Raw genomic sequence first — 22,819 nt, 5'->3', positions numbered from 1 at the left:
TTTGGGCTAATATCCACTTATCAGTGAATACATATTGTGTGAGTTCTTTTGTGATTGTGTTACTTCACTCAATATGATGCCCTCCAGGTCCATCCATTTGGCCTGCTTCCTTTTAAAACCTAGGCCACAGATACTTGTTTCTCTTCCTCAAGATGGATCACAGAAACTGAAAATATAACCTTCCCCATCCGTCTATCTTTAGTAGTGCCATCAAGATATCCTATGAACTTTATTGTTTGATAGTAGTTCTTAGAAAAGAACCTCTTGCTCCATAACTACAGAAAGAATACTGCAGAAATGGATGAAGAAAATTTGGAATAGCCAGGATTTCTGGGTTTTCTAAGTGTCAGTTTGTTAGCAGCAGATTACACTCTTGCCTGGTTATCTTGCAATATGACCATCATCTTTCAAAAACACAATGAAGTCTCCCTAAAATGTCAGATGATAGGGTACAGAAAGTAGATGAACATCCAGAGAGTCCCAAAGGCTACTGCTCTAGGAAAGGTCATGTCATCTGCATCCTTTGTAGTATTCTTTATGATGAGCCAATAAATAAGCATCTCCCAGAATTTTGTGAGCCACACGGGAACATTAATTATGATTAATGAAAGTGTTGTGGGAACTTTGCTTTATAGCTGTTTGGTCAGAAGCACAGGTAAAAATAGTCAAGAGCTATGACTGTGCCTGAAATAGAGAAGAAACCTTGGGGACCTCCACAGCCTCCAGCTGTGGGATCTAATGGTATTTGTGTGTACAAAGTATCAGAGTTTAGTGAATATGCACACACCCTATGTAGAAAACTTCTAGACATTTAGTTATCTTCATGTTTGTGTCAGCATTTCACTTGGAAGCTAGCAGGAAGGATGTGGTTCTTCTGTTTCCCCTAAAGTATGCCACGGTGTAACATTCTGGACCCAGACTGCAAGAGCAGTAAGTACATCCTACCACAAGATGTATTGACTCATAATAACAGAGTAAAGGCTACCTCCTCTAGGGTAATTAGGTGCATAGCAAGTTCATTAGACTCACTGCAACTGAAGTCAGTAACAGTTACAACAGGGACAAGCATTACCCAGACATACATTTCATGTTAAATGGACTCAAAATGGAATACACTAAGAACACATCTATGGGTAAGCCTTATATACCTATTAACAATCATTATGTAGTTGTATGCATTCACATAGGTGATTATACATGTACATACATATGGCTGTTTTGCTCTCTCTCTCTCTCTTTGTGTGTGTGTGTGTGTGTGTGTGTTGTACAATACACTTTGGGGAAGCTTATAACAATTTTACACAATAGCATTTTCTTTTGGGGGGTTTTGTTTGTTTGTTTGTTTGTTTGTTTTTGTTTTGTTTTGTTTTGTTTTTATCAACACAGGGTTTCTCTGGATACCCCTGGCTGTCCTGGAACTCACTTGGTAGAACAGGCTGGCCTCGAACTCAGAAATCCATCTGTCTCTGCCTCCCAAGTACTGGGATTAAAGGTGTGTGCCACTACCGCCCTGCACAATAGCATTTTCAAGTTTTAATACAATCTCTTAACTCTTTATATTCAAACAGGCAACTGTGGTTTATATAAAGATATGACCAAACAAAGCATGGAAAAAGAATTCTGTTGGTTTTTTTGTTCAAGATACGGTGTCACCTTGTATTTCTGGGTTGGAATATAATTCACTGTGTTCTGCAGGCTGGTCTAGAACTCATGGCTATCTTTCTGCTGGGATATCTCGAAGGATGGGATTATAGGCGTGCACCACTACACACAGCGAGACTTCTTGAATTTTCTCTATCAGAAGGAAGCTGAATAGTTCTACTACTTAAAGTTCAAATATTAGTTTTAAAAACAGGTTATCATCAAAATAAAACTGGTTGGTGCTAAACTAAAATGTCTGACCTCATCATTTAGCATTTTTTTTTTCTGGAGGAGACAGATTCTTCTCTCTCTCTTTTGAAAGAAATTTTCAAAGAACAGCTTTCTTGCTGAGTCAGGATGTCACCATGTAGTTCTAACTTGCTATTTAGATCTGGAACTTGATATTTAGACCAGGTTTGCCTTTAACTTACAGAGATCTGCCCCAATAATTTCAAATGGATTTCTCTGGTCTTCCTTTTATGGTACAGTATTTTCTAAGTGTTTTGAGAGATATTGTTGTAAAATGTGGGCTACTAGATTTTCAGGAACCAACTAAAATTAAACAAACAAACTAAAAATAAAACTAAAAAAACCCACAAAAATACCATTTAACTCTTACACATTGGGGGATAATGGGATTTTTCACTCACCTGGGCCATCTGGTCTGCAGTAGTCCCTTTGGTACCCAAATATACCATAGCCAAAGCAGTTGAGATGCCCCAGGGGGAAAAGAAGATGTTTCTACCCTCAGCAGACTCAGCTAGCTTTTTGCTAAACTCCAGAGCAAACTGGTTGATGGATACTGCTAATGAGGCCATTGGGCAACCTATAAAGATGATAAGACAGAGAACATATAAATGTTAAAGCTTTCCCATTTATTTTTGTAAATATATCTGTTCAGAGATTCAGCTATATGTGCAACTATTCATAAGAACTGAGTTTATTTTAACAAAAGTCTAATCCACCCACCACTACCATTTTATGTATTCTAAAATAAAAAAAAAAACAAAAACCAAAAAACAAAACAAAACAAAAAAGACTGTAAGAGGCTTTCCTCAAAGTTTCATGCTATGCACCGCAGAAAAGAGCTAGATTCTGAGCAGTTGACAGATAAGTGCAATTCCATTTTCTGGACATTTATTACCCTTATGCCTCTGCATAGCATTTCCAAGCTCCTTGGAAATATTTTTTTCATATATTCCCTTATATACCTATATTGTCTTATATTCCCAACAGCGTATAGTTCAGCACTTTGCCCCAAATAGTTCTTTATAAGCACTTTTTCATTACCTACATATAATCTATACTGTTTGGGATACACTATGTATTATTTACTTTAACTTAATATTATGCACAATTAAGTTGAAAATTCTTTTAAGAAACTGAGTAATTTCTATTTTGCTATATTATATTCATCTTCTAAATTTCACCTTTAATTGCTCTGGATTTTGAATTTAAAATAATTTTTTAAAAATATTTTAATACATATTTTCCTCAATTACATTTCCAATGCTATCCCAAAAGTCCCCCATACCCTCCCCCCCACTCCCCTACCCACCCATTCCCACTTTTTGGCCCTGGCATTCCCCTGTACTGGGGCATATAAAGTTTGCATGTCCAATGGGCCTCTCTTTCCAGTGATGGCCAACTAGGCCATCTTTTTGATACATATGCAGCTAGAGTCAAGAGCTCCGGGATACTGGTTAGTTCATAATGTTGTTGCACCTACAGGGTTGCAGATCTCTTTAGCTCCTTGGATACTTTCTCTAGCTCCTCCATTGGGGGCCCTGTGATCCATCCAATAGCTGACTGTGAGCATCCACTTATGTGTTTGCTAGGCCCTGGCCTAGTCTCACAAGAGACAGCAGTTTGTTTTTCTATAATCAAATAATTTTCAAATTTATTAAATGACTAATACTGAATTGATGAATGACTGAGCCTTCTAACACCTTCTGTAGGTACTCATGTAGTAATGAGTTGAGTCTTGTCCCAACATCCCATTTCTTACTAAGAAACCTACGTCAAAGGCTACAGGAAAGTCAAAAGTTTTCTCTGTGGTCAAAACTGGAATCAAGGCCAGGTATGCACAGTAGTGTTGATTTACTGATTTTCTGTTGAAATCCTTTCCACTCATTAAGGTATACTTAATCACACAGCTTTCCAGACTCAGTGTCACACCCAAGGTGTGGTTTGTACCCATGGTGAAGTCTCCTGCAGAGCCTAGGTGAATTTTCTTTGAAGAAATAAAACCCTTTCCTGTTGTATGGTTACTCTACACTTTCATAAAGCCTTGGAAATTTGCTAGTACTCCCGCTCCATGGGATACCATCGTATAAGGAACTCTACTTCCTTCAAGACCATATTTATTCAGCTCACACTTTGACTAAACAATTTATATTTGTAAAACCTGTGAGGTGTAGTCACAGAAAAAAATGTTTGGCTCTGTGACAAACCTGCAAGGTCAGAGAGCAAGCAACATCTTAGGGCCTGGGCATTTTATATCTCAACATGTAGATTATGCTAAAAATGGAACTTATTTATGCACACTAAGTTCCTGAAAATATAATTTTTCTCTAACAAAAGAAATATCCTCTTGAAAATAGTTAATATCTACTTATCTTCAGTGTTATTAACATCAGCAGTAATGTATAAAGTATAGCCTAGAATACAAGCAAGAAGCCTCTCTGGCAATGCCCATTTTAAAAGACAACTATAAGGAACTATTAAACTACCACCTAGCCCAATAGTCAGAAATAATTCCTGAAAGGTACAGAACTCTAAGATGATATTTTATTGGAAATAATTTAGATAAAAATATTGAGTAATCAGGAGCTTACTGTATCATAGTCTCTTTCCCTCTGTATCTGTGTTTACGTTTGTGTCTGTCTGTCTTTCTCCCCCCCCCATGTGTATGTGTGTGTGTGTGTGTGTGTGTGTGGTGTGTGTGTGTGTGTGTGTGTGTGTGTGTATGTTATTCATATATATGTGTGCATGTATTGTGGGTATGCATACGTGTTGAGACATGGGACATTCTTCAATTGTTTCTCATGAGATGCCCGCCAATCTTTTTTGAGACAAGGCATGCCACTGGTCTGAGATTATGGAGTAAGGTAGGCTGGCAGACTAGCAGGTCTCAAGGATCTGCCTGTCTCTACCTCCCTAGCACTGAGATCAGAATTGGGAAGTACCATGCCTACCTTTTTACATGAGTTCTGGGGACCAACCTCAGGTCTTTATGCTTATAATGCAAGTACTTTATTGATTTAACTATCTGCACATCCCCCTACTGTATCATTTACAAAATGAATTGCTATTTTGAAAATTTTAGAAGTGCAAACTGAATATATAGAATATAGTATACATAATATTAGCTATACACACTGAAAAGAGTGTGAAGAAAGTAAAAAAAATGATCTTAAAATCTACCATTATAAATAAGCACACCTCTAGCATAACAGCCTGGACAGAACCTTAGAATCACCGTAGTCCAACACGCCAATTTAATCTCCTAAAAGCTCAGGACCAGAGAAATTAGATGAGCTAATTTCTAAGGATGCATAGCTAATGAACAGTGAGAAGTGTAACCCTGTTCCCTTTACTATGAATACAAATTTCATGGTCAGTGTAGCTAATGGTCTGTAGAAATTTGATGGTAAGAGCAAGATTGAGTAATATAGGACCAACAAAAGAAGTATAAAAGATGGATGAGGAAGAAGTAGAGGATGTGACAAGAGGGGAACACCGTTGTTCTTTGTCCTATGAAAAGTACCTAAGATCCCTTGCTAGTCCTCTCTGATAACAGTTCTGAATCTTACATTATGGAGCTTCTGGAAATAGAATATGACAATGTCATTGTCTCCTAGCATTCCTTTTCTTGCCAGAATCCTTTTCTGAGGCAGTTGTTATGTCTGAGGGGTTCTGAAGAGTAAGGTGTGCTCAGAGACTCTGTGTCCCACAGCAGAGAAAGGAGCTAAAGGCATATGGCATGCTGACAGGCAGGAGAACCAGTTATAGAGAGGGCATAGCCAAATGATTAGTTCCACCTATAAAATTCACACTGTCAAGCTGCCCTGTATGAAGGGTTACAAGGAGTGGGATTCAATTATTTTAAGAATGCTTTATTGCCCTTTGTTAAATTGGCAGATACAACTCAGTAACTGGCAAATCAAGACATGACTGAAGGACAGAAATCCACCCAGGCTTTTCACAACTCAAAGTAGAACAGTCAAAGCTTCCTTGGTATTAATGATATCTTCCTCTTAGTCAATCAAACTTTAAACCAGTTTAATGTGAAATATCTGACTTGTTCCGAAAAATGCTAAAAGAACAGAACCTCACCTGTTATCCCAAGTTTCAAGTAGAGGTCTTGGTAATTTGTTAGGTATTAAATAACAAAAATATAAACATTTACAGTACCTTATTTTCCTCTCCTGGAGCAAACTTGACAAATTGTGCTTTTAGGAAAAGACTGTGGCTGAAAAGTTAGGTAACTTTTAACTGAAGAAACTGAAAAGAAACAAAAAAGGAGCCCCTCCTTCTTCTGAGCCCCACCCTTGATTCACTTTCACAAGCCAGAACACTCTTCCTTTTCCAGGCTTATCTTGGCCAAAACTTCAAATAACTCAGAGAGGTAGACAGCTGAGTTCTTGCCTGAATTATTAATTACTAGCATTTTCCATGCAGGACTGCATGCAGAGACCTGAATTCTGACAAATCGTAACTCATACATTCCAAGTTAAATCCCTTCTGTAGGTTGCCAAGTAACAGCAATTATTATGGTTTCCACTGGTATGTTTCTAAGAGAAAAAAAAAAAAAAAGAAAGAACAGTTTCAAATGGAATAATAACGGGCCATAAAATGGAAAACATTATCAATGCATGATTTGTTGCTGATCTGTTAAGGTATCAATTAAAGTGTTCTGTGAGAAACACATAGGCTTAGTTCTGCTCTCTCTTACAACACTAGAACAGAGCCTAGGGTGTGACTTGGATCCGGGTCAGTTCCTCTATCAACAGGAACAAGACTTCCGTTACTGTTCTGGCTACCTTTGTTATGTGGAACATTGCTCACCATTTTATGCTCTTCTTGGTTTCCCCCACTGGCCTTCATGCGGCCATTCTTCTTTATCACATAGGAAAAAGCAAGAGAACACCAGTGTCACTGTCAGGTATGTAGAGCAATGGTGATGAGAATGAAGAGAGTTATAGGAATACCATAAAAGCCCAGAGGACCGAGAACCATGCACTGATGGTTCCACTTTTCATATATATACAGCTTTTCTGGTAATCTGACGACCGCTATGGAGGCCACGATGAAGTGGAACTCTGGATTGCACAAGTGAATGAAGCTTGTGGTAGGAAATTTGATGTGCCTACTGAGCCTGTAAAGAGCAGATATGATTATCCATTTCCAGCTGTATTTTTAGCTGAATGCATCGGACAGAGGCTCCAGATAGACAGACCACCGACGTTGACTGACAACAGCTCAGCAGGCTAACTAGGGATGCATCCTTGTTCAGGGAGAGGTTTGTTCTGGTAGTTTATGCTGCTTATGTTGATATCTAGATACTAGTTATCCAGTGATCTAGATATCTGAACACATTTATATCTAGATTCTGCTGAAGGAACCAATTTGCTCATCTTTTCCAAAGTCATGAGACAAAGGTGTTCTTATTCTTCTCCATAAACCTCTATATTTCTTTCCTACTTAATTAAAATTCCTACTTAAAATGTACTGTCTACATCAATTGAATCATGCTTGTGTGTTATTTTGTTTCCTAGTAGGGCAAAAAAGAGCAAGTAATGGAACCTGGTGGTATAGACCCCTAATGCTAACTATTCAGGTGGCCAAAGCAGAAGGATTACATGTGCAAGGCCAGTCTGGGCTACTTATTTAGCCCCTGTTTCAAAAATACATAGACTGGGTTGAAGCTCAGTGGTAGAATGCTTCCTTAGCATATGTGAGGTAACAGGCTCAATAGCTAATACCACAAATAAATAAAAGACAACAGAAAGAGAGTAGCCGGAGAAAGAGAGAGGGAGATGGAGAGGGAGAGGGACAGGAAGATGGAGAGAGAGAGTGAAAGAGAGAGAAGGAGACAGAGAGAGTAGGAAAGGGAGAGAGAAGGAGAAAGAGAGAGAATGTAAAGTAATATAGTACATTGACTTTATTGTGATAATTTTGTTTTTGTTATTGCTGTTTATTGTGTATGTACATATCACATTATGCACACATGTCACTAGTAAGGAAGAAGAATAGGAACAAAAAGAAGTAGGAGTGTAAGTAGAGCCACACCTTTTAGTCACACAATAGTTATGTTTAGACAAATTATTAGGTATTCCAAAACGTTTAGAAACAGAAAATATGTAAGTACCAAAAAAAAATCATTTCAGTAGAAACCCAGAAGGAAATAGGGAGAATTAACCAGGAACAATTGAGTGTGCAATTCCAGTGGCATCATAGTCCCTGAGGTGAAGCTATCTAAATACCATAAATTGGGAAAACAAGGACATAGACCCTCACTTGACTACTAGCATGCTCAGCTTCTGTTGGGAGTCTTTCTCCTGTTCTTCAGCTGGCTACCTTCTCATTTTATTTTTCCTTGGTCCAGAGATAGGAGCTCTGCTCTTTTATCTCCCTACAAGGGAACCTACTCTGATCATTAGGTCTCTACCGTGTTTACCTATATTGCATTGTCTTCCAAAAATTCTGTTTCCTTCAAAGGATGCCTCAAAGGACTGACATAAACTGTTCTGAATTGATATGTGTCTTTCTTACTATGAGAAAGGGGCTCTGGTCAATTTGTCTACAACCAGTCTGTGGTGGTTTAAATAAAATTGGCCCCAAAGGCTCAAATATCTGCATGCTTAGTTAGTCCCTCATTTATGAAGGATTAGAAGGTATGACCTTGGTGGAGGAGATATGGGACTGGTGATGGGCATTGAAGGTCAGTGTATCTCTTGCTCTCTATCTGTTCTGTGGATCAAGATGTAAAGCTCTCAGCTTCTACTCCAGCAGAATGCCAGCATGCTTGCCACCATGCTCCCTCTATGATGATACTAAGTCTTTGAAACTATAAGCAAGCCTGATTAAATGCTTTCCTTTACAGGAGTTCCCTTGGTCATGGTGTCTCTTCATAAAAAATAGAACAGTAAATGAGACATCACTTGTCTTACTTAGGGTTTCTCTTTGTATGATAAAACCCTATAAACCAAAGCAACATGGGGAAGAAAGGGTTGGCTTCAGCTTATAATTTCATAGCACAGTCTAGGAACGGTACTAAAGCAGGGCAAAAACCTCAAGGCAGACTGAAGCAGAAGCCATAGAGGAGGGATGCTTCCTGCCTTGCTTGTTCTGCTTTCTTAGAGAAGCCAGGACCCCCTCCCTGTTCAGGAGTGACTTCATCCACAGTGGTTTAGACCCTTCCACATCAATCATCAATCAAGGAGATTGTTAGATGAAGTGGTGCACTCCTGGACAAACCACGCCAAGCCAGGGCAGGTCTCAATACACAGAGAAACAACCAGCCTATTAAACTTGGACAAACGTTTCTAAAACAAAATTCCAAAATAAATATTTGAACTTTATTATCTCAGGTATTTTGTTACAGTGATAGAAAGATAACTAACAAACAAGGATTGCTAAGTTTTATGCTCTGCATGGCTAATGGAGAACAACAGATAACAGTGTGTAAGTAAGCATGCTTACTTATGATGTAGTCCTAATTATAGATGAGTTGCAGATACATACATATGATATATAATGATAGAGATATAACATGGCTTTTGTTAAATACTTTTTTTCTGGGTGAATATCATGGGAAAGCACGGAAGACTCATATTTTTCCTTCATTATGAAATAAATTGGATGATTTTCTTTAAATAGAAAATTATCTAATTTTCTGCTTCTGTAGTGTTACAGTTTCATTAAACAGAGGACAATTTGTAAAGCAACCATTATATAAATAATAAATAACACTGTAAAAACTAAAGTTATAAAGACAAAGCAGTAATAAGGATGAACTAAAAAGACATCATCCAATTTTAGGAAACAAAATCATTAATAGAGTTATACTGTAAGCACTGAAGACTACTATACAGTTGCTTTTAGGTTATATTTAGTGTATAGCAGAAGTATAAAAACGTGTAGGAAAGTATTTAAACTTTTGGCACTTGAAGAAGCAATTCTGAGGCTTATAGTTCATGCTACAAAACCTCATGTAGAAATAGGTCTTCCCCTTTTAGGGTGAGGAGAATCTACCAAGAAATAGTATTGTGTGGGTAATTTTGTCCATGATAAAGAAAAGAAATGGATGATCGGCCACAAACTGTGGGCCACCATGGCCAGTTCTCCCTGTCATAACTGCCCCAGTCCCACCAGCTGCCACAGTGCCCTCCTCAGTGACATCCACACTGGCTTGATGGAACACCTCAGAAAGAAAAAGGTCATTCCTCTCAGACATTCCTGAGAAGTTGGCCTTGCCCTTGTTGAAGGCATCCTCCATGCCCATGCTTTGAAGAATGGACTTGAGTTCGTAGCTTTGTGCCAGTTTGAACTTGGGAATGTAGACCACAACATCATCTTCATCCAGTGTGTCTTTGCTGATCCACTTGTTGAAGTTAGTGAAGTTTATTTCACTTTCCAGCTGCAAAGCATAAAGAACAAACAAAAGGGGAACTTGAGAGAGAGAAAAAGCCCAAAGTCTAACATTAAAATCAGTTGCTGAGTGAGCAAGCTGTATTTAAGATTATGTGTGTTGATATCTATCTAAGTATATAGATATAGATACAATATAGAAAATATGATGTATATATATACAGAGAGATAAAGAGAGAGAGAATGCATGAAACAACAATTAATAAAAAATTAGGCCTTGGGTTTGAAAGACAGCAAATAAGGGCATAAGGAAGGGTTGAAGAGAGGAAATAGAAAGAAATGTTGCAATTATAATCTCAAAACATAAAAAAGTAACAATTAAATGAAGTTACTGTGTTTAAAATTTAATCAACTGGACAAATTTAGTAGCATGAACGATGTAAATTTCAGTTTTTTGAAAGTTTGTGACATAGCATACCAGTTGACTCATCAATTTCTGTAACAAATTACATCCCATTTCCAAGTCATAGATACTTATTTTGAACAAAGGAAAGTTTGATGACAGATTTGAAATTGTAATGCATTACCAATTCCAAGCCAGTGGATGCATCTTCAATCTCATCTGGAAGCAACAGGAACATGCTGATGTTTCCAATATACGGAAGTTCTAGGATCTGAGTCTTCAGGTCCTTTATGTATCCAATGTTCAGCTTTTCATGGAGGAACATCATCTGGACAGGTATGCTCTCATGCTAATATTATTATAGAGTAAAATATGAAAATCAATTCTCAGATGTTTGAGATATTTACACCAAGACTAAAATACTAAATGGTTTCTGTTTCAATGCTAATGAGAAAATGTTTTATCTTCAATCAACAAAGCAAATTATTTGTATATTGTTGACTTCTCAACTACTCAAACTTAATGGATTTTTTAACTTTATAAGCAATGATCTATAAGATAATAATAATAATAACAATAATAATACCTAAAATCAGACAAGAACTTAGATAAATCTTATTGAATATTTACAACAGTCTTTTGAAGTAGGTATTATTCTAGATTTAAAGATATAAAACCTAACGCATGGATGATGTTCATGATATAAATGTAGAACTAACATGTAAGTCCAGGCTTAAAATTATAAAACTGTGGACTTCATTTCTATTCACATCAACTCTTAGGAAAACTACTGAGCATACTCAGTAGCATGAAAGAGTCAATGCCAAACATTCATAAGCTGTAACTAGTAAGTTGTAAGAAAATTAATGAACAGACTCTAATGTTTTCTGTATCTTTGCAAAAGCTTAAATACATGTTAGGAAAATGCATCTTGTTTCATACCGAGTTCACACGGAAAGGATGAAGCCCATTAAGTTTCTTCTCAAATGGAGTTTTCCACTTTCCTTTGAAGTAGACAGCATTCACCAGCACCATCTTAGTGTCTTCATCTACAGAACCTTTGGGTAGCAGGTTTGGGATTTCACCTTCAGAAAGCACAACACATGTTTACATTTTATAATAAAAACTGTAGACATGCATTTAAAGTGTAACTTTTATAGTATCTGGAAAGACTTTTACTTCCTTTTATATTATTTTCCAAAGTTTTTCTCAGTAATCTTAGGTTTATTCAACCCAGAAGGAGGTGAAGGAACATTGACTTGACAAATTTTAAGGGAATGAGGGTGAATTTAAGAATGGCTTAATAAGAAAAATCAAAGTTTTCTATCTAGAAAAAAAGAAGAAAAATTCCAAAGGTTTACCTTTGGTTTGAGTCTTGACCCAAGAATTAATCTTTTCCCTAGCTTCTTCAGCACATTCAAGGAAGTCCACTGCTTCTGGTTCTGTTGAGTAATATTTCTTAGAGAGTTGGACGTATTCCTTTAAAGCAAGAAAACACCAAAAGTTATATACAGTATAATGTGGATAAGGGATAGAGTGACAAATTACAAGCTCCAACCAAACTAGTGAGACATGGAGAAATGGGAGTTGAGATGGCAGGGCCAGGTGTAGAACAATGGAACAGTGTCTTTAGCTGACACGCCAGGTCTAGCTCCAGCTGCCCTTTGCATTAAAGACTAAGGACAAAGGGATAGCTTAGGGAATAGAGGAGAATAGCAGTCACATCATCTGCTGCTTTTTTGCATGGAGTGTCCTCAACGGGGGTGCAAGAGACAGTCAGCTCATCCCTTAAAAGTCCACTCACAATTCTGACTCTGCTCTCAGGAATGGTGGAGCAGTTCTTTGAAACTGAGATACCTGCTGACTTTGGAAGAGCTTCACTTACTTCTTTGAATCTTGCAGACTTCTCTCCAAACAGCTTGTTTGCACTTTCTAATAAATAATCTCCCTGTGGTGTGTTGATTGTTGAGCTGAGAGAGGAGAAGGCTGAATGGATTTTATCTCCTGCTTGTGCCTTAATAAAAGGAAGAATTTTTTCATTTATAACACAGTACTATTAACAAAAGTATCCTAAAGGAATAACATTTTCTCAACACAACAATAAAGTACTGTACTCATGGGTGTTTTTCTAGTCCACCAGAGTTAAGATTTTTATAAGAATGCTGTTCAAAAAGACTTCAGTGATGGCTCCCATCTTTGATCCCAGCAGAGAGTCAGAGACACAAAAACTGAGTACAAGGCCCATCATAGCAACACAATGAGTTCAAGGCAAACTTGTTTGAATACCTCATCAAAAACAAAGAAAACAAACAAACAAAAACCAAAGCAAAACAAAAACCCAACAAGTAAAACAAACAGAAAACCACTACCAAAACCAACAAAACAGAAACAGAAATCCGTGTATAGATATGATGAGTTAAGGCTTTAAAGGTACATTTTAATTCATTTAGAATTCTACTATGTGTATACAGATGTGATGAGGTAAGGCTCTAAAGGTACATTTTAATTCGTTTAGAATTCTACTATGTCTATAGATTAGATTCCATTAGAAATAAGGAACTCCACTGCCCCAAAGAAATATAGGTTCCTTTGAAGTTTGTAAACTATAATATTTCTAAAGAATGTTTATTATATTACAAAATAGACACACTCAGAAGATCTAAAGTATAGTATTGTAACTATAGCTAGTGAGACTGTACTATTTTTGAGGTTTGTGATAAAGATATGTTTCAGTGGTGTTATACACACATACACAAACACAAACATACTAGAGATTTCATGTGTGGTTGATGTTTTATGTTATGATAATTATTTCACTATATATAGTGAAATATATTACACACATACATACAAACACATATACATATATCCTCAAGTTCCCAACATATGTATAATTTTACTTTCCAGTTATGAAGTTCTCAATGGAACTCTAGTGAAAAGTTATCAAATGTATATAGCCTTAATAGGTTCCCATTTTACAAGGTAGCTTCTACAGTAGAATAACCAGAGCTTTAGAACTTCACAAAATAAATGAGAAATCAGATGCTCAACTTGTAGTCTATGAATGTTGTGATGGACTGGCTCACAACATCAACTGAACTAGAAGGCAAGCCTGAGGTCTACAATGTTTCAGAAGACATCATGGAGGCTTTCCCTACCTAGACTATCCCACAGAATACCAGGTGGAGGGTGCACCAGGATATCCAGGAAAGAAAATTCAGGTGACATATTCTTATAATCTAATCATGGGCCTGGTTGTGTAAATTAGTTACCAAAAGTTTATTCTTAGACAAGTTTCTCTAATGTAACTAGGCTGTTGATATTTAAGAACATAGGATATGAAAAAGGTATTACTTCATATAATAGGTAATAAATGGACAAATAAATATACTATCTGTAATAAATTAGAAAGATGGATGGATAGATAAGTTGGTAGTAGGTATTTAATAGGTAGATAGGTAGGTAGATAGATGATAGATAATAGATAGGTAGATAGATAGATAGATAGATAGATAGATAGATAGATAGATAGATAGATAGATGATAGATAGATAGATCTATTGATAGAGTGAAGTAACAGGTATGTAGATACAGGCAGATAAATAGATGATAATAAATGATTGTCACTATGTAGATGAAAATAGATGATAGATATAGAGTAGGTAGATGAATGTAAAAAACAAATGATAAGTAGCTAGATAGATGACAGATTATTCAAAGATAGGTGGGTGGATGGATGAATAGATGGATGGTAGATGATAATAGATTATAAGTAGATGGTGTTGTCAGTGGACTCTCATGCAGTCACTAATGTTATGCTTCATTATTTCTTATTGTCCTCTTTCCCTTTTGAAATTCCTATCCATAGTTATGGGCATAAGAACCCAAATAATCTTGTAACATGGCAAACAACACTTTTAGAATACATAATATATACATATATATGTATAGTTTATACACACATACACACAGATATATGTAGTTTTGTACATATATGGCAGTTGTATATATATATGACAAACACATGTCAGAAGATTGTCTGAAAACAACCATGATGGAAAAGTTATCAACTCTTCTGGATTCTGTCCTAGCTTTGTGCCTCATTACTGGATGCCCTAGAGATATTTATCACAGCACCAAGTCTGAGTGTTGTATCTATGGATAGGAGAACTGTGCAACATTTCTTCTCAGTTCAACACTATGACTTTGAGATAGCAGATAGAATACAAAGGAAATATGAAGACCCAAGCCAGGCACCTGTAAAATAGCTCTAGGATAATTGTCCTTCTGTATCTGTTGTGAGAAATCACAGCCTCTGAAGTTCTCTGGGTTTCTTGGGGTGATACCATCACTGCCAATTTTGTTAAACTGCAGCACCTGCAATCAGAATCAGGAGGAATGATGACAGAGTCATAGAAAATTATGTCACTTCAAGCTAATGGTTCGGGTACCTTTCGTTTGGCATTTCTCAGCCTGTGGGTTGTGACCCCCTTGAGGGTTGAAAATCCTCTCACAAGAATCACCCAAGACCATCAGAAAACACAGATATTTTTCATTACAGTTCATAACTTGTAAAATTACAGTTATCAAGTAGTGAAAAAAATTATAGTTGGGGTCACCACAACGATAAGGATCTATATTAAAGGATTGCAAGAAAATTGAGAACCACAAATCTAGATGTTACTATGTCTGGTTCTCTGCCTTTGTATGTAGAAAAGAAACACAGACAGTCCTTCTGTATTGTAAAAATCCATGAAGTATGTGATTCTTATTTGTATAGTGGACACTGTAGAAATAAATTTTATTATGAGATAATTTATAAAGTATACTCTGAATTATCCAAATTTTATGGAGTTCTCAAATTATGTTGAAAAACACCAATATTTAATATTGTACTTTTAGCTTTTAGCTTTTAATTTTTAAATAAAGCAATTAAATAAAGCTCACCTACTTTTCTCTGACGTGGTTTCTCCTACCGAATACATTTTAAGCTGAAGCAAGTTAGAAGCCACAGTGAGCTTTAACATGAATATGGGCCACATAATTAGCAAGGATTACCCAAGATAAGTTATTCCCATATACTACATGCACTCATAGACAGAAATTAATATCTGTGTCAGGGGGCAATTTACAGGTACCTGATACACTGAATCTTTTTCACTGTAAGTAGGTAGATTCACCAAGCCCTGTGAAGATGGGGGTGGGGTGTAGACTGGCCTCTTCAAAGGTAGGTTCAAGCACCTTATCCATAAAACTGTCACCAACCCAGCATATTCTTCCAGACTTATATTCACGGGGGCTCCTACCGCTAATGTCTTTGGGGATCTCTAACCCCGAAACACTTCTTCATGAGGCCCATAGTGAAGAAGAATCCAACTTGTAAATTAGGCTGGTGATTAGAGCTTTGTAATGAAATAGGCAACCATATTGAGCCTTCTAGACAAGAAGGAAAGATGTTGGTGTTTGGGTTTTGTTTTGTTTTTTTTCCCTCCACTCTCTGAGTCATATGCCATTACTTCTCTTTCCTTCCCTATTTCTCCCTTTCAAAGAAGGATTATTTCCTGTATAGACTTTCTGGTTTTCCTACTTTCAAAAACAATTGACTCTTAAATTGGGGATTTCCTGGAGAGCAAGAGAGCTTCTCTGAATACCAGAAGGGACACTGCCTTACTGAGGACAGTATCTCTTACAAATCTGAATGTGAGGTGATGCTGGCACATGCAGGGGTTCAAAAAGGTAACTTGTCTGGGACATAATCACAGACTCACTCTACACATAGAGCTGACAAACATCTCTTGCCTTCAAACTGATATCCTGTAGCCCTGTGGTGTCTAGGGGATTTCCCACTCTATTCTGTTTTTTATTTCTGGTATAATAATAATACATCTTCTAGCTCACCATTTACCAAGTTGATGCCATACTTATTTGTAAAACAAGTATGTAATGTCACATGATGCTGAGTTATGTAAGTTTCTGAGCAGTATTCAGAAAGGTCATTTATAAGAATTAGAATTAATAAGATTTATCTATTACTACAGTTAGTTTCTAATTGCTTTCCCACTTTATAGATGAGAAAATTTGAGATTGAGAGAATTTCAGTGCCCTTATACACTTAGCTGAGGGCAATGGTAACATTTATAATATAAATCACATCTGTCATTGACCTACTTAATCTAGATAATTAATCTAGGAAGAAATCAGGAAACCCAGATAGGGCTGCTTGACTAAATTAAAGAAAGTCTCTTTTTATTTAGAAACTAAATAAAAGATAGCAGTTGAATTATAAAATCTCTTCATGCAGCAAAGTTATAAGAATGGTCCCACATTCATAAAGAACTTTCTTGATTTAGGAAGTTTGTCTCTGTTTAGAGTGAGCACTAGATGAATTTTTCTTCTAGTAGATCAAAATCATTTTTAGCAACCCAGAACAACTCAGATCTTCATGTGAGATTTGTGATCTAGCTATATTGTTCCTGGTCCTTCACACTTAACAGTTAAAATAACTAATGGTACCTAAGGTAAAATGTGGTTTTCTAGGTTTTCTCAAGGCAGAGAAAATAAAGAGGAAGAAATGTTGTACAACTCTACTACCATCAGAGTTGAACAATTGAATTTTGTTATGAGATAGGATGTTTAAATGGCCACAAGCATAGAGAAGAATATATCTACCTTCAGACCTACATTTATGATTGGTTTGTGTTGTCTCTGTGAAACTTTGTGCTGAAAAAAGGCACACTCAAAATGGTTCACTATGTTCCTGAGAAGAATGTATTTATGCTCACATAAATTCTCGTGGGAAAGCAGGAAGGAGCCCGTGGCATTTTGGTGTGACTGAAAGCACAATGCATGCTTGTACTCAAAAAATATATTGTTAATATTTGCATACATGTGAATGCAATGAAATTTTAATTATATGATTTCTACTTTCATGTCTCTGATATAACAAGTAACAGGATTGTGAGTAATTTAAACACTGTTTATGAATCCTCAGGTGTGTTATAGTATGTATTTTAAGTAGTTCCAAGGTCTGGGAAACAGCCCGCTGTGTGAATCTGACATTCATCAAGGAAGGAAATGGAAAACTTGACACATACATCTCTGACAATGATGTTTCATATGCTATCCATACTGATGTCAAAGACTGGGTGTCTAGAGTATCCTGGCCCCACTGTGTAAACGTAGTTTCACAGTTGGAAAATGTAGGGAAGTCCATTAAAGCTATATCTAACTATGCATCTCTCTGTGTGCTTTTTTCTTCCTTGTGACCCTGGCTTGAAACGATCAGGAAATATTTAACAAAGAGGAAGAAACCCTACCCACAGTGGCAAAGTGTTAAGAGAGAGCCTCAGCTGGAAGTTAGGAAGCCATGAGTGCTCTGGGGACCACATTGCCAGGAATCTCATCTGTACAATGATAATTTGACTTGAAACCAACTGAAGTACTGTTTGCTTTGCAAAGTCTGAGCGTGATATGATTTAAAGAAATATTTTATTGGTAGCTATTTTCATCCTTGTGCAGATGCTGCTAGCTTTCTTCTGTTTGCAGTAGAATAGTTTCCTGGTTTGGACATTTTATAGGTTCAAACATACAGAGTCCGTGTTGTAATGGCTGGTGATGATAATCATGCCACCATTCCTGTTTCCTTAGACTCAAGGTGAGCTGAAAACAGGAGCAAGCCTACCATTCAATTCTGAAAACCTGGTTCTGATGTGAGGTTTAAAGCAAACTTACTTGGGACATCTGCTGTTCAGTGTTACCCCCAGCACCGAGGAGAACTATGGCCAATGTTGATGAGATGCTCCACGGAGAGATAAAGATGTTCTGGGTAGAGTTTGATTTTTCTATCTGCTTAAGGAGGTTGAGGGCAAACATGGTGTTTGCCACAGAAAGTTCTTCCATTGTTTCAATCTAGAAAGAAAATGGGGAGAGAAAAGTTCTGTATGATGCTGAAGTCAGCAGAATAATATACACAGAGCCCCGCCTAAAGCTCGCTATCTGACTTTCCTCTTGGAACAAAATGAGAGAAGGTGAAAAACAGCTTATAGTAACCAATCCTGTGCAGATCGCTGTACCCTGACAGAACATTCCCCATTACCATCTGGAAATATGAATCATTTTTAAACAGGAAACCCTGCACTTTCATTTTCCCCAGACTTCCTAAACTATGTAGCCGATCCTGAGATGTGATGATCAATGTTATGAGGAATGACACTTTGTGATAGTCATATAATGATAAGAACAGTAATAAAAAATAACACCCACTGAATTCTTACTGTCTACATTGAGACCCAGCAGATCATAGACACTAAACTGTACTAGATATTCTACTTCTATAATCATTTAACCTTCACTGAAATCCTGTGAGGAAAAGAACTTATACTCCTGTAAAAAGAAGCTGCTGTTACACAAAATCCAGTTGACCATGTCATCAATATCAAAGAGTGGGAAGGGAAATGAAAGTCAGGAAGCTGACCTCCTGGGTCACTGTCAACCTCCATGTTTCACACATATTCACATCACACATATCCACACAACACACAAATATGTACATATACAGAATATTATACACACATCCAAATGGATGCCACTTGTACACATTCTTGTTGGGCTCAGGTGAGTCCATCAGCCTTTAACTTCTCTATTTTTTAAAGTGCATAGACTTGCTTGAGGGTTGGTATAGGCACCCAGAGCCTACAATCCCCACAATATGCTCACCACTCATGGCTCAGCCTTGCTTTAAATAGATTTCCTGTGGACTGGGAAGTTCAATTTAGTACCTTCCTCTCCTGTCATACAAACCCAAGTGTTCACAGGAATTCAGGGATAATCCAATAGGAGACACACAATATGCTTAATTTGTAGCTATCTAAAAATAAAGGACAGGCACACCTTTTATGACTTAAGGCCCTGTGTGCAGCTGGATTCTTGGACACACCAAAGGGTGTATGTGTGCAAAGGGATGTTAGGTAAACACCATTTTCCTAGCTGTCTATTTTTCTTTCATCATCATATAAAATAACCTATAATTATGGAAATAAATAAATATACTAAGCAATGACAACACTCAGGTCTTTGTAAACTTTCTGGGAGAAAGAATTTCCAGAACTGGAGGGTACTGGGGAGTTCCCTGGATGAAGCAAGACTGTAGCTACTGTCTTGACTTTCTACAGAAGTGCTGTGGAAAAGAGAAGAATTTGCACCAAAAGTTGTCATTTATAACAAAATGCTAGTGCATTTTGTAAAGACAAATTAAATAAATTAAACTGTGCTCCTCAACACTTTCCCATTCCCTTGTATCTTCACTTAATTTATGAGTGTGTGTTGGGGAAGGGGGCACATAAGTAGGAGCAAGAGTGCACATGTCATTAGATGAGAGTCAGAGGACACCGTTAGGAAGCCAGCTTTCTCCTTCCAGATCTACATGGGTTATGGGGACAGAACTCAGGTCACCAGGCTTGCGTGTTGCACCCGTACTTTTGTTTAACTTTTTTGTGACTCTATGGGGTGGATATGACTGACTGTTTTACAGACCACATTCAAAAGCTCCTGGAGGCTAAGCAGCTTTTCTGAGGCCCCACAGTTCACCGTAATATCGCAAAGATGCAGGCTAACATCTGCCACTGACTTCTGGGTGGTTGAATCCTTCCAGTGCTGATGCAAGCCTTCACTATGGCTTTCAGCTTTATGGAACTGATATACTGAGAAATACTAGAAAAGGGAAGTTTAAAAAGAAATCAGCAAAGAAGCACATCTGCATTTCCCCCTTGAAAGTTTATTAGTGTAAAAGAAAGCAGTTTTGCTTTCCTTCTTGTTTTTACCGCAGATGCCAGATTAAGGCAGGTAGTTCAGAAATTAAGTTCTCCTCCAGTGCCTTAAAATTATAATAAGACTTCATGCATAGGTTTCCTTAAAACATTTCTTTAAAATTATGAATAAATTGTTCTTCTGTTTCTAGGTGAAAATTCAAATAATTGATCAGCACTAGGAGAATATCAGCTCCAGGAGAGTACATTCCGATGTCTCCTATTCATAAATCCGTGCAACAATCTATATAGGCAAACTTTAGCACAACAAAAGCTTAAGTGTCAAGACAATCCACAGAAGGGACATATAATACTAAACTAGGACTTCAGGTAACTTGATAGAGACAAAAACCATTGCTAAGCCGAGTGAAATTTTTCCAGATCTATTTACTCCTTTATGAAGTCATCTCAGTCTGGGGATGTGACTGAGCACTAGCTGTGCTGTGGCCTGTGCTCAGACCTCTAGTTTACCAATAAATAAAAACCTTGAACTAAACAACCTGAATCATTCTGAGCTAGAGAGGTGGTCCTTGAACTCAACATGTAGCCAGGAAGGATCTAGAACTTCAGATCCTCCTTTGTCTGCCTCCCAAGTGCTGAGATTACACCTGTGTGCAACCCAGCCTGATCTACGTAGTACTGGGGATTGGATCTGGGACATCATGCATGCTAGGAAAGCATTCACCATCTGAACAACAACCCTTGCTCTCAAATTCTATTTTTAAATGATGTGTTGTTAATTACATTTACATAAAAATGGTAGTGTCTTTACTGCAATTACCTAATTACTTCTGCCACATTTTGTTTAATGGGAATAATCACATATCCCATCTCCTTTGGGATTTCTGCTATAATAATGAAAATGTGAAGAGGTAATTAGTGCAGAGCTAATTAATCTCAGCATCTGGACTTTTCCTATAAATTCTTCAAATAATATTTGAAAGCTTCAAACTAGTATATATATTCACATAGTGGTCCCTGACTCTTGGACAAGACCACATCTTACATTTGGATAGGATGAGGTTATAGCATGATGACAGTACAATAAACCATACAATTCCATATGCTTCCAAATATGACACTATTATTAACATTAGGATGAATAAATGGAAATTATCTGCTGGGTGGGGCTCTCTCTTCTTTTTGTTGGTTCCTGCAATACAAGTTTGGCAAATGCACTGGTGAAACTTGGCAGAGGTGATGAATTTGGGAGGTACCATAGGCTCACTACCTGCTACACTCCCTCTCTGAATTAGACCTGGATGTTAAATTGGATTTTTTTCTGCAGCGTTTTAAACATATTTTAGTGTGTGTAATCACATAATAAAGATGTTTTTAAATTGTTTTCAAAACTCAGTAAGAACGAAGATAAGGCAGTAGTGATAAGGAAATATACCATTAAAACTAAAATTTTCCAAAAACTGGTAGCAGTATTTTAGTTGATAGTTTCCATATTGAATAATTATCTGCTATATACAGGTTAAATTGTTAGTTTGGTTAATCCATCAGCTAATTTACTTGATATTTCTCTTTCACAGAATTGATCCATTACAGAACTAGGTTAAATAAATACATTGTGATACTGAATTGTCCTGACCCAAATTTTTCCTTAATTTTTATAGGTTCAGGCTGTTAACTTTAGGTGAAAATTGAACTTCACATATTTATAAATATAAATAAATTACAACAAATTATTTTATATAAAAATGAAATGCTTAATTTCAATTTTTAAGTATAAACATTTTAATATTTATAGTTATTTATGTCTGATTTTATATCAAACCAATAGGTAATATAAAACATACATATCATATAATCTGTTCAGTACTATTATCATTAAAACTGCAATAGATGTACATTTCAATTTCAGTTTGGCTAGTGGTACATAGGCATTTTCTGACTTCTGAGACTCAAAGTCAAGCAGTCATAAATTTAATTCAAGTCTTAAACCAAAATATCTTTAGTTAAACAAGCGAAAAAGAAAATATGGTTCAATTCCTCTACTTACCCTCTACACAGCTCAATATAGTAACTATTGCTATGAAGGAAGAGAGAAGAAAGACACCCTGGATTCACTAGAGATGCTCAGGGGAATTGCTGAAACACTGTATTACCTCGTTATCTTCTGAGCGGCTGACACACAGGAAATGCTTCTTGGAAAGCTGGCAGTGTGGACAAGGTAATGACTGGTTTTATAAGACTCTGCCCCTCCCACACAGCTCTTTTTTTTAAACTTTTTAATTTGTATTCTTTGTATGATTCAACATTTTACTCATAAAGACATCATTAGAAAAGAAATGCTGGTTTGTAATATTCAGTTTAAGAAACAACTAGAGAGTGTGATGTCATTCAAAATTCAAGAATTTAGCAATTTCCA

At 36.8% G+C, this 22,819-nt stretch overlaps 2 protein-coding genes across 4 annotated transcripts in view; both read right to left on the bottom strand.

The window, feature by feature from the left end:
* The window catches only part of Serpinb10 (serpin family B member 10), a 20,570-nt gene extending 14,424 nt beyond the window's left edge, over positions 1 to 6,146 (bottom strand). Inside the window, exons 1-2 of one of the 2 annotated variants that reach the window (XM_021173018.1) lie at positions 6,058 to 6,146; positions 2,292 to 2,467 (exon numbers count right to left, since the gene is read on the bottom strand). In XM_021173018.1, coding sequence (XP_021028677.1) covers positions 2,292 to 2,459 — 168 coding nt within the window. In that variant the 5' untranslated portion in view covers positions 2,460 to 2,467; positions 6,058 to 6,146. The remainder of the gene's footprint in view (positions 1 to 2,291; positions 2,468 to 6,057) is intronic. The other variant, XM_021173024.1, reaches the window with a different exon arrangement.
* A 3,056-nt stretch (positions 6,147 to 9,202) lies between these two features.
* Positions 9,203 to 22,604, bottom strand: Serpinb2 (serpin family B member 2). Of its 2 annotated transcripts, none has more exons than XM_021172987.1 (8): positions 22,451 to 22,604; positions 18,371 to 18,547; positions 14,897 to 15,016; positions 12,525 to 12,653; positions 12,001 to 12,118; positions 11,582 to 11,724; positions 10,824 to 10,988; positions 9,203 to 10,285 (listed from the first exon to the last, which is right to left on the bottom strand). In XM_021172987.1, the coding sequence occupies exons 2-8, from the start codon at positions 18,536 to 18,538 to the stop codon at positions 9,881 to 9,883; spliced, it is 1,248 nt and encodes a 415-aa protein (XP_021028646.1). In that variant the 5' UTR covers positions 18,539 to 18,547; positions 22,451 to 22,604; the 3' UTR covers positions 9,203 to 9,880. The 2 variants fall into 2 exon arrangements, with proteins under 2 accessions (XP_021028646.1, XP_021028652.1); XM_021172993.1 differs by having other exon boundaries at positions 22,557 to 22,604.
* Between the last annotated feature and the right edge of the window lie 215 nt (positions 22,605 to 22,819).

This window comes from Mus caroli, chromosome 1, assembly GCF_900094665.2.
Source record: "Mus caroli chromosome 1, CAROLI_EIJ_v1.1, whole genome shotgun sequence".
NCBI classification, from domain to species: domain Eukaryota; kingdom Metazoa; phylum Chordata; class Mammalia; order Rodentia; family Muridae; genus Mus; species Mus caroli.
This window is presented reverse-complemented; position numbering and strand designations above follow the sequence as displayed.

Coding starts and splice junctions, on each gene's coding strand:
- Serpinb2 (XM_021172987.1), bottom strand. CDS start 18,538: ATGGAAGAACTTTCTGTGGCAAACACCATGTTTGCCCTCAACCTCCTT. Junction 15,017..18,370: donor CTGAACAGCAGATGTCCCAA/GTAAGTTTGCTT, acceptor TTCTGATTGCAG/GTGCTGCAGTTTAACAAAAT. Junction 10,286..10,823: donor CATCCACTGGCTTGGAATTG/GTAATGCATTAC, acceptor TATGCTTTGCAG/CTGGAAAGTGAAATAAACTT.